Source organism: Hyperoodon ampullatus (genome assembly GCF_949752795.1).
Source record: "Hyperoodon ampullatus genome assembly, chromosome: 19".
NCBI lineage: Eukaryota > Metazoa > Chordata > Mammalia > Artiodactyla > Ziphiidae > Hyperoodon > Hyperoodon ampullatus.
The window spans coordinates 39,465,618-39,477,010 of NC_136932.1; the positions used below are offsets into that span (position 1 = coordinate 39,465,618).

At 55.5% G+C, this 11,393-nt stretch overlaps 2 protein-coding genes across 2 annotated transcripts; one reads left to right on the forward strand and one right to left on the reverse strand.

The window, feature by feature from the left end:
* Positions 1-758: 758 nt before the first annotated feature.
* Positions 759-2,750, forward strand: SLC16A11 (solute carrier family 16 member 11). The gene is made up of 4 exons (XM_079725169.1): positions 759-966; positions 1,314-1,457; positions 1,623-2,390; positions 2,478-2,750. The coding sequence occupies exons 1-4, from the start codon at positions 765-767 to the stop codon at positions 2,705-2,707; spliced, it is 1,344 nt and encodes a 447-aa protein (XP_079581295.1). The 5' UTR covers positions 759-764; the 3' UTR covers positions 2,708-2,750.
* Positions 2,751-3,755: 1,005 nt separating this feature from the next.
* SLC16A13 (solute carrier family 16 member 13) lies at positions 3,756-6,881 on the reverse strand (the record flags this gene model as incomplete). The annotated part of the gene is made up of 4 exons (XM_079725258.1): positions 3,756-3,955; positions 4,657-5,394; positions 6,389-6,532; positions 6,683-6,881. 4 exons carry the CDS (start codon positions 6,879-6,881, stop codon positions 3,756-3,758), a joined length of 1,281 nt encoding a protein of 426 aa, XP_079581384.1.
* Between the last annotated feature and the right edge of the window lie 4,512 nt (positions 6,882-11,393).

Consider the following 11,393-nt stretch of genomic DNA (forward strand, 5'->3'; position numbering starts at 1 on the left):
ATAACTCCGTGGAGGTGATTTAACATCCGAGGTTTTACCAGGTTCTCCAGCAACGTTCCCTGAGAACGAAACTACTCATCCACTCAGGCTTTGGGAGGACCACCCCTATTTCCGTGCGTTGCCTACCGACGTTGCGCAGGCTGGAGATTGCAATCCACGCGTCTCCCGGGTGCACAGCCGGCGGCAGGTGCGTGGGCGTGGGCGTGGCGGCATTCATTCCTCGCCCCTCCCTTCCCCGGGGTTGGGGGTGTAAGTGGATAATTCAATCCCCGTGGGACTCGGCGTCTGGCCTCACCCGCGGCTCGGCGGATTGGCTGTCTCAGCTCGCCCCCGCCCTCCGTACCCCCCGCGTCCCAGGTGGTTCAGCCCCCCTGTGGAGCTCTCTGTTTACCTTGAGAGCCCATCCAAGTTGGGCTCCATCTCTACATTTGCTCCCTCTGGGGCCCCGCCCGCCCCGGAAGCAGGGAGAAAAGCGGGCCGAGCCCTTTCTCTCCCCGCACCGCCCGGAGAGGTCGGGTAAGGGAGACGGGTGTGTGGGAGGGGGAGTCTCAGGCCTGGGGGATCCGGCTGTCATCCCGTCCCGGGATCGCGCGAACCCGGGAGTTCTGTCCCTAGGCTCCTCCGCCTCCGTCCTGTCGTGCTCAGGGTGACGTGCCCACCCTGGGCAAAGAGCCAGAAGCTGGATCTCAGGGATGCCCAGGTCCCCAAAGGAGGCACAGACCTGGAGACTTCTCTCACAGGTGTTCCCCCTCCTCCAGGCGGTGATGACCCCCAAGCCAGCCGGACCCCCGGACGGGGGCTGGGGCTGGGTGGTGGCGGCCGCAGCCTTCGCGGTGAATGGGCTCTCCTACGGACTGTTACGCTCCCTGGGCCTCGCCCTCCCTGACCTCGCGGAGCATTTTGACCGAAGCGCTCAGGACACTGCGTGGGTCAGCGCCCTGGCCCTGGCCGTGCAGCAGGCAGCCAGTGAGGGGGGGCCCCCGAGGTGGGAGGCGGGAACCGGGATGGAGGGGCCATGAGTGCAGTGGTGGGGGGCAGGCAGCCAGTGAGGGGGGCCCCCGAGGTGGGAGGCCGGAACCGGGATGGAGGGGCCATGAGTGCAGTGGTGGGGGACACACCTGCTTGATTACCAGACAACCTAAGAAAGGTCGACCAGTGTACCTAAGTTCTAGAATATAGTGGGTCTTGAGGTCAAGGCGGAGGGGCTATTAGGCAGGGGGAGAAGTTTAGGCCAGGCAAACAGCCAATGAGAAGTGTTGGCGCGAGTTTGGGGGTCCAGGAGCGTGCCTTCCGTTGACTCCGCCTCCTTCCAGGCCCAGTGGGCAGCGCCCTGAGCACCCGCTGGGGGGCGCGCCCCGTGGTGATGGTTGGGGGCGTCCTCACCTCGCTCGGCTTCGTCTTCTCGGCTTTCGCCCGCAGTCTGCTGCACCTCTACCTTGGCCTGGGCGTCCTTGCTGGTGAGGAGAAAGGGATTCCCGTGTTCTTCAGGGGTGATGGTGGAGAGAGGAGCGCGTCGGGAGCTGGAGGCCGAGGGCGCGAGGGCCTCCTGCGAGCAGCCGAGCTGGGATGGTGGGGGCAGGCATCCCCGGCTTCTGTCCTCACCCGGTCCTATCCATTCGCAGGCTCCGGCTGGGCCCTGGTATTCGCCCCTGCCCTCGGGACCCTCTCCCGTTACTTCTCCCGCCGTCGAGTCTTGGCCGTGGGGCTGGCACTCACGGGCAACGGGGCCTCCTCGCTGCTTCTGGCGCCCGCCTTGCAGCTCCTCCTCGATAATTTCGGCTGGCGGGGCGCCCTGCTCCTCCTTGGTGCCATTACCCTCCACCTCACCCCCTGTGGCGCCCTGCTGCGACCCCTGGCGCTCCCTGGAGACCCCCTGGGCCCACCCCGAAGCCCGCTAGCTGCCCTCGGCCTAGGTCTCTTCACACGCCGGGCCTTCTTAGTTTTTGCTCTAGGCACGGCCTTAGTGGGGGGTGGGTACTTCGTCCCCTACGTGCACCTGGCCCCTCACGCTTTAGATCGGGGCCTGGGGGGGTATGGGGCGGTGCTGGTGGTGGCGGTGGCTGCCGTGGGGGACGCGGGCGCCCGGCTGCTCTGCGGGTGGCTGGCGGACCAGGGCTGGGTGCCCCTCCCGCGGTTGCTGGCGATGTTTGGGGCCCTGACAGGGCTAGGGCTGCTGGCGGTGGGTCTGGTGCCAGTGGCGGGGAACGAGGAGAGCTGGGGGGGCCCCCTGCTGGCCGCGGCTGGGGCCTACGGGCTGAGCGCCGGAAGTTACGCCCCGTTGGTTTTCGGCGTGCTCCCGGGGCTGGTGGGCGTCGGAGGTGTGGTACAGGCCACCGGGCTGGTGATGATGCTGATGAGCCTCGGGGGGCTTCTGGGCCCTCCCCTGTCAGGTAAGGGCCTGAGCCAGCAGATCCGCTCGCACCCCTCCTCTGCACCTGGGCACGGAGGCCTCTGAGTTCCTTTCCCCCTCCTCTCAGGCTTCCTAAGGGATGAGACAGGAGACTTCACCGCCTCCTTCCTCGTGTGCAGCTCTTTCATCCTCTCTGGCAGCTTCATCTACATGGGGCTGCCCAGTGCGCTGCCCTCCTGCCGTCCAGCCTCACGTCCAGGCACCCCACCCCCTGAGAGGGGGGAGCTGCTTCCCGACCCTCAGGTTGCCCTGCTCCCCCCAGTAGGCCCTCACTCCACTCTGGACACCACTTGTTGACCATTTTCTTGTTTGAGCCTCGCCCCCAATAAAGACTTTCTATCTGCTTTTCCTGCAAGCTCCAATTGTTAGGCAATCTAGGATGCTGCAAACATTCTACTTAAAATATCCAAAAAGGCTGGTTGATAGGAACAGGATCCCCCTAAGCCATGCGAGGCAGGAAGGGTGTTTGTCCAGTCAGTCCATTTCTCTTTGCCCAAGTTCTTGCCATTATAACAGGAAATCTTTGAGAAACTGTCTGCCTATCAGCTTCAGTTTGCTGGAGGAGGGGGGGTGCTCATGGGTGCTAGCTGCCCCATCCTCATTTCCCAGGTAACTCTTTCCTGCATTTCAGTCTCCTTCTACTGGCCTGATGAAAACATAAGAATCCCAGACCGAGACTTCAGCTCTCTTAGCTTTATCTCCCCCTCCCCAGCTAGCACCCCCCACATGTCCCTCACCATTTTCTTAATTTCTTTCCTGAGTTACAGGGGATAGTGGGAAAGAGGGAGGTCAGTGGGCAAGTAGGAGGAACTGTGGTCCAGAGAGCAGGGTCCAGGGTTAAACGCTCTGGGTCACCAGAGCTCCTGAATACCTCCCCTCCAGTCCCCAGCGTGACCCCATTCAGCCAACCCAGGCATATGGGCCCCAATTCTTTTTGAGGTTCTGATTATTGTCCGGTTTTCTTATTCAGTTTTATCTCAAAGGGGCATCCCTCTTTCCCAAAGATCTGTCTTCAGGGAAGAAATGCAGGAGGCAACACTAGAGATCACATGTAAAACATGATAAGTCTCTTGGCCTTTGAGTTTCCACAGTCGATTCACAGCTCAGTGGAGCAGGCTGAACTCCTGGATCCTTCAGAAAAGGCTGTGCGAGCAAAGAAGAGATAAGACAAAATACAAAGGGTTGGCACACACATCGCAGGAGCCCCAGGCCTGCTCTGGGCAGTGGTGGGGAGGCAGATAACGATGCTTAAGGCACTGTGGTTCTGTGGGTGCCAAGATGGGGCAGGAGAAGACCTGGAGCCAACAACCCCTGGTTTCTGGGTCTGACTGCCCCTTCTTGCAGTTCAATCCTCTCCCAGCCCCTCCCTGGGCAGGGGGACTTTGGTATCCAGTGCCTCTGTTACAGGGTCCTGGGGCTTGGAGGTAGGAGCTGAGAAGCAGAAGAAGTGGGGCAGGGTGATGAGAACTCCACTCCCTGCAAGAAGGCAGGCCCCAGCCACCACAAAAGAAGCTGTGTAGGTGCCTGTCACATCCCGGAGGTAGCCTAGATTCAAGAGGGAAAAAGAATACACATGGGTGATCTGTTTCCTGGTACTCAGACACATTTTGGGGTGGAGGGGAGAAAATAACCCTTAACCCATCATCTTGGAAGAGTTAGAACTCTCAAGGTAGGACTGGATGAGCTTGAGAACTCAGGCTTCCCTAGGGGCCTCAAAAGGCCATTTCAACCACCTTCCTGCTTTCAGAAAGGATCTCTGAACCAGCCAGTGAGGATTTGGGGATCCAGATGGAGTCAGGCACACTTGTGCCTTTCTTTCCAGTAGCTGTGGGCTTCCCTTCCATGCCTTCAGTTAATAGTTAAGAGGAAAATGTTAAGGGTCTGAAGGTTCTGGCATCAGGAGCCTGGAGAACTTTGACCAGATGGCTCAGACCCCTGGCCTGGGGCCCAGTGGGCCAAGGGAAAAGGCAGACGCTGGCATGTTATGTCTGGCCGGGTCTGACCAGGTCCTCTGAAAACCCCAACTGTAGGTACCCTGCCAAGGGTGCCACATAGGTCCTCTTAATCTTTCCACAGCCCCAATTTCTTTGCACTTTGGACCCATTTCAGGGCTGCTGTGATTGACCATGCAGGCTGTGTATGTACCATACCAGAGGGCAGTATTCACATACACTATAATGTCAATTCCCTCCCTGAATGGTATGACGTGGCAGACCGCACCCACCTGGAAATCCCAGTCCCCTTACCTGATAGAGGAGCCCCCAGCAGCCCCCCGATGCTTTCTACCATCTGCACCAGTCCCAGGCCACAGTATATCTTTCCAGTTCCCACCAGTTCAGGCAGCACGGAGAAGGCCACTGGGGTCAGGGCCCCTGATGTGAAGCCATAGGCCACAGTCAGAGCCACCAGGGCTGTGGAAGCCTGAGCCACAGGGTACAGGGCCAGTATCACCCCAGTCAGGGTGGTCCAGAGCATCAGGAGTCTTGCCACAGGCCCTGGGACTGCATCCCCTAGCCACCCAGAAGCCACACGCCCCACAGGGTCAGAAATAGCCGCCACTGAGAGTAGGAAGGCAGCAGGCAGTGGGTCCCAATCTAGGTCCCGAAGATGGGCCACCAGGTGCACGTAGGGAATGAAGTAGCCAGTGTTGATCAGGGTGAGGGCAACGGTGTAACGGAGGAAGGGGCCATGATGGAGAAGGTTGGCAAGTTGGGCCCCAGGACCACCCACGACAGGGTCCTCAGCCAGGGAGAGTGGGCGGAGAAGAGCACCACAGGCCACCAAGTGGAGGGAGAGGGCAGACACCAGCAGCAGGGCCCCCCGCCAGGCGTACTGGCTGAGCAGCCATTGGAAGAGTGGAGCAAAAGCAAAGGAGGAGAGGCCCACGCCCGTCAGCGCCAGCCCGGTGGCCAGGGATCGCCGACGAGAGAAGTAACGGGACAGGCAGGCCAGGGTGGGAGTGAAGGTCAAGGCCCAGCCAGATCCTGTCAAAAAGGAAGAAATTGGGGTTGAGGGACCCATAAGGAGCTCAGGGCACACAATCATCCCAACACTGCCCAGCAGCAGAATGTAGCACAGGCGTAAATTACAATCCTAGCTTGATACTTTGTAGCTGTGTGACCTTGTCTGTTTACTTAATCTCCTAGCCTCCATCTCATCTGCAAAATGGGGGTAATATACTTTATGGGACTCTGGAATGTTTGCAAAGTAGCTACCATAGAACTCTGGAGTTAGACCTGGGCTCTACCATTTCTGGCTGTGTGAACTTCACTTGCCAAGTTGCATAAGCTTAAAGCCTTTCCTCATCTGTAAATAGGATAATGATATCTATTTCACAGCTTTCACATCTGACACAATTTTACAGTAATTCTTCCTTTTACACTCCAGTCCCACTAGCCCTGGGCTCGCATCTTTGAATTTCCTGATTTCCCCTAACCTGTTTACCACTTTAGTCACCTCTCTTAAGAATTCCCTTCTGGGGGACTTCGCTGGTGGTGCAGTGGTTAAGAAGCCGCCTGCCAGTGCAGGGGACACGGGTTGGAGCCCTGGTCTGGGAAGGAGCAAGGGCCACGGAACAACTGAGCCCGTGCGCCCCAACTACTGAGCCTGCGCTCTAGAGCCCGCGAGTCACAACTACAGATCCCACATGCCACAAATACTGAAGCCCGCGCGCCTAGAGCGTGCTCTGCAACAAGAGAAGTCACCGCCAAGAGAAGCCCGTTGCACCGCAACGAAGAGTAGCCCCCACTCGATGCAACTAGAGAAAGCCCACGCGCAGCAACGAAGACCCAACGCAGCCATAAATAAATAAATGAACCTATGTAATTAAAAAAAAATTGCCTTCTGGGCACAGGTGCCAGCCAAAACTTTCTCTCAGCGTCTCCCTAAGCCTTTTGGAAGGAGCAGGAAGAAGGTAAAAGTCCAGAGGGCCAAAAAGACTCAGGCTTTTGACTTGCCCGCCCTTGCCCAGGGTCTCACCTGAGAGCAGCCCAATACTCAGGTACAGGTGGGTCAAGGAGGTAGCAAAGGCGGCGAGCAGCATCCCCAACGCAGCCAAGATGCCCCCAGCCATCACCACAGGCCTGGGCCCGAACTTGGTGCTCAGCGCACTGCCCACTGGGCCTGGAGAAGAGGAAGGGTTCTGAGAGAAGATCTCAGGCGTCCTTCTCCAGCACTGACCCCACCCCCGCCATCTCCTTTACCGTCCCCGCACCTCCTCTCCCTTCCGAGGGTCGAGGGTCACAGGACTCTGGACCCGGGCGCAGCACTCACTCCCGAACTGCTGCACCGCGATTCCTATGGAGGCGATCCAGGAGACTCGCGCTGCCGGCTCCTCAAACGCAGCCACAAACTCCACAAAGAAGACGCCGAAGGAGCGAAGCACTCCGAACACCAGCGCCGACTGGAAGAACGCTGAGAGCACCACCATCCACCCCCAGCCCCCGTCGGGGGGCTCAGCCCTAAGTGCCATCTGGGAGGTAACAGGGCTGCCGCCTTAAGCCCCTTCCGGAGCAGGGCTCAGGACGTTCCACCTCTGCCCACCCACCCAGCCGGACCACTCGCAGCCGAGCGGGGAGGAGAGGATGGTAGAGAGGAAAGTACCAACGGGGGCTTGAAAGCTGCAGAGAGGCTGCGTGAAGCGCCTGCGCCTTTCCCCTAGCGGGGGCGATATAGGTAGGAAGACCAGGCGGGCGCTTGCCCCTGCGCTCAGCGCCGGGGGGCGTGGCTCCGCCGGCCGTGAGTCGAGAGTCGAGGCCTGGGCGGGACAGATGGAGGAGAGGGCTGACTTTCGGTCTAGGAGCCAGAGGGCAGCACTGAGTTTGGGCCCCATCCCTGAGGTCTCCGGGTGGATTATCTATCTTATCACTGGAAGTGTCTGCACCTGGCCAGCCCAGCCAACATCCCTGTCTGTAGCTCACCAATGAGAACGCGGGACTCCGCAGAAGGGGGCGGAGCCAGAAGGGCAGGGCGGGGTTTAGAACCTGTTCTGGGGCAGTGAGTGGGGCGCAGGCGTGAGGAGGGGACTTTAGCAGGCTAAATAGACAGGCCCTAGGTGACCCAGGAACCAACCAGGAGGCAGCTTCGGTCTCCTGTCCAACTAGCGGGCCCATTCGACCAGATTTCAGCACGGAGACGCGCACGTAAGGAGTCCGTGGGCGTTAGTAGTGGGTAAACTGATTCAGGAGAGGAAAACACATACTTACTTGATGAGGGGCCCAGGAGCTGAAAAGCGGGGCGGGGTGGGGTGGGGGGTGCGGAGGGATTATGAGATAAGGTAAAATACCTGGCCAAGCGCCTGAGGCCACTAGAATCTAGATGCCTGGATTCCTGAGTGGGTTCAAAGGCCAAGGAAAGAGAGAGGGGACTGGGCTGTTGGACTCCTGGCGTTGATTTCTGTGTTGGGAACTCGTTCCTGTCCCTTCTGTTCCCACTAACAGGAAACCTACGGGTCACAGAGACCAAAAATAACTGGGGAGAGGAAGTGCAGCTCTGAGCTCACTCAGAGCCCCACCAGCCCTCGTCTTCAGTGGGGCTGGAACATTTTCCTCTGCCCTCTAGTAACAACCACTTCCTAATCACAGCTTTTGATCTCATGATGGGATAGACTAGAGACAAGCCATGACCGCTGGCGCAATCAGCCCCTCCTACCCAACCAGTACCCAGTTCCTCCAGCCTTATAGAGCACTAATGACTTGGCTTCAAGATCCTTAGGACACCGACCTTGAAATTTGAACTCAAGGGGTCATACCCAGACAAGTGGGGCTGGGGTGGGGAGGGAGGCTGTGTAATTTAAAAAAGCATATTGAGCCGTATACTTTCATACGTGGGAAATAAAAGTAATCATACCCAAGAAGCTTTTTTTTTTTTTTAAGTGGAGTCAGAACTTTGGCTGGTGGGGACTATACCAAAGATGTAGAAATTGGTGTGGCTGTATAACAGAGTGGTTAAGAGCGCAGTCTTTAAAATCAAATCATAGTTCCAATCCTGGCTTCATCACTTCTTAACTTGGCCAAGACATTGAACCTCTCAGCTGGTTTCCCTACTTGTAAACTGGGGCTAATAATAGTACCTACTTTTAGGGTTGTCAGGGGAGTTGAATTAGAAAATCTATATACTAAAATGTTTAGTTTAGGGCCTGACATGTAGTAGGAGTTAAGTAATATTAGCTGGTCTTATTTTATTTTATTTTAAGCTGGTCTTATTTTAAACAGGGGATAAGCTGCAGTGGGAGGGGAAGGAAGGTTTTAGTTTAGTTTCTTTGTTTTGTGCTTAAAAAAAAATCTAACCCAGGTCATGGGTTTTAAAAGATTAAGAAGCACAACCACAAACTGTAAATGTTGGAAGGAACTTATTCCTTCCATGCTAATGGACTTATTTCATGGATGAGGAATTTAAGTCCAAAATTTAAGTCCACTTATCAGAATTAGTGACCCCTTGACCTCTGGGCAGAACAAGGCTGTGCACCCATGACACACACAGGACAGGGGAAAGGGTGGGAGAGAAGTGTGTACTAGGCACTGGATGGATTCCAAGACACCATTGCTGGGGGAGGGGTAGAGCTGGCACACTGGCTCTAAACACACAGCCTTCTCCCTGCCACCTCCAGCTCCTGTTGTCCTTATGGCACCCAAGTCCTATCCATTTTCTGTGGTGGTGGTGGTGGTAGAGGGTGTCCAGGCATTAAGTTCCCCTGCACAGATGCATCCCCCAACATGTTGGTATTATTAGTGGCTTCCTGGTTTCTCCCTGCTGCCTCCACACCTCAGGCAGGAAGTGATTTCAGAGCAGTAGGATGCAGGTGGCTCCGGAGAAACTTCATGAAGTCACTGGTTCCTACACAATGAGCCGGAAGGCAAGGGCAGGGAAGGGGAGAATCAGGGCCACTTAAAATGTCTGGTGGGATGGGACAGTGGGATGGGCACAGAATCCAAGATGGTATCCAGGAAGGATAGGATACCCTCTTCCCCCAGCTTCAGAACCCTCAGTCCCCAGATCCCCACAGGCAAGAACCCAGGACACAACAGGCAGCACAGAGAGGCTTCTTTATTCCATGATTCTGATCTTGCAAGATCTAACATCTCCACCCCTTGGCACTCTCCACCTGCCCATCCAATCTGGTAAAAAAAAAAAAAAAAAAAAAAATCATGGTTCCTTCTCAGCTCTCTCCTCTGCTTTCCCTACCTCCTTCAATTCTGCAGTGGGGAGTAAGAGGCAATGAGGGAGAAGAGTAGCTCTCTCACCAGTCCCCAAGTGACAGTCACTAGTACTGACCTGTGTTGAGGAACCTCCACCCTGCAAATTCAAAGTGCTTTTTACCTTCCACCCCATGTCCCTAATCCCCCAGGGCAACAGGGGCAGGACTGTAAATCAAGGCTTCAGAGTATCATCTAACATTCCAGACATTAAGAAGCAACCCATTCCTAACCTTCTACCTACTTGGCCTACACCAGAGACTTTGCCCCTCAACCAACCTCTTAATCCTACCTGGATACTTGGTCAACTAGAGGGTCCATCAGTCAGTCTTTTAAATCTTCTAAATCTCTAATCCCAACAGTAATCCTGATCATAATCCCAAACTACAGAAAATCCATAGTGGAACTCAACCCCTTTTCTCTCCCTATGGAAGGTTCTAGTGCTTTCACTGGTTCCAGACAGGAATGCAGTGACAAGAAGACCAGGTCACAGACCCAGCTTTTCTAAGGTAAGAAAGTTACCAAGCAGCTGTGACTTCTAGAGGCAAAGAAATTTCTGGAATCTGGACACTTGCCAGAAGATGTCCGAAAACCTACTAAAGGAAGAAGACGTTCATCTCAGGTAGAACCCCAAGGAACATTCAAACCCAGACACCTCTGCAGTAAAGGGTGAGTCATATTCTTCACCGTTTAGTCAAGATAAAGGGTTTCATAATTCTCCCCTAGGTCATAACATTCTTAGAGACTGGGCAGAATCAGAAAAGATTGCATCATCTCTGGTGAGGAATTTCAGATCTCTCCTGCATGGAGGGATCAACTCGGTGCTAAGAACGGGCCCTAGTGGGAGAATTGTGGGCCCATCTCAAGCTCCTGGGTGAGTTCTATCAAACGGACACAGTGGAGCCAAACCTAGGGGACCAGACAAATGCGACAGTTAGGAACATAAGAGAAAGCCTCTGTAATCATCCCCCCAGTTCCAAGACTGACAAAGGCCCCACACCCACTGCCTCTAGGAGGTACTTATCACCTCCACTTCAGGCTCACCATAGGTTCCCGTAACCCTTGAAGAACAGAAAAAGTCTATATCCAGTGCTGGCCTGCTAGAAAACCTACAACATCCAGAGAGGGTTCCTGACCCAATTCCATAAACCCACATGTTCCCAGAGCTGCCCTAGAACAAATAAAGTTTCCCGACCTAGAATTGGAGGGGTAGGACACAGAGAACCCCTTTCTCCATTTGAAACACACCAACAAGCAAATAGGAAAAGAACAACTCTAAAGATAAAAGTTATGACAATAATAATATAAAACACTCACGCCAAAGGAGGCAGTCAAGTGCTAATCTCTGCCAGCAGAGCCATGACCTCACATTCTGTGTTTCAGGTCACTTTTGATCACACTTGTGGAAGAGGGACATGGGAAATGCAATAGAATGAAGGCCCTGGTGCCACCCAAAGGCCTCAATAAATTATATTTACAGATAAACCGAATGAGATGGGGGCTGCAGGTGGAAACCAGGCCTCCAGTCGCTCCCCTCCTCCAGCTCCTAGCTTGTTCTCTCCTCAGAAACAATTTTGATCGTGGGGAAGAGGTTTTGACCAGCAAAACAAAGGCAGATCAAGCTGGGATCTGCCACCCCTGCTCTCCCCAGTGAGAAATTAAGGTGGTGGCAAGTCGCTGACATCGAGGGGCCTTGCACACCCCTATGCCCAAGCCTGACAGCGAACCCAGGCGTGAGCCGCAGCTTTCCTGTCTTCCAGGAAGGGAGTGGGGCATGGGCGGGCGCTCAG

Coding starts and splice junctions, on each gene's coding strand:
- SLC16A11 (XM_079725169.1), top strand. CDS start 765: ATGACCCCCAAGCCAGCCGGACCCCCGGACGGGGGCTGGGGCTGGGTG. Junction 1,458..1,622: donor TGGCCTGGGCGTCCTTGCTG/GTGAGGAGAAAG, acceptor ATCCATTCGCAG/GCTCCGGCTGGGCCCTGGTA. Junction 2,391..2,477: donor TCTGGGCCCTCCCCTGTCAG/GTAAGGGCCTGA, acceptor CCCTCCTCTCAG/GCTTCCTAAGGGATGAGACA.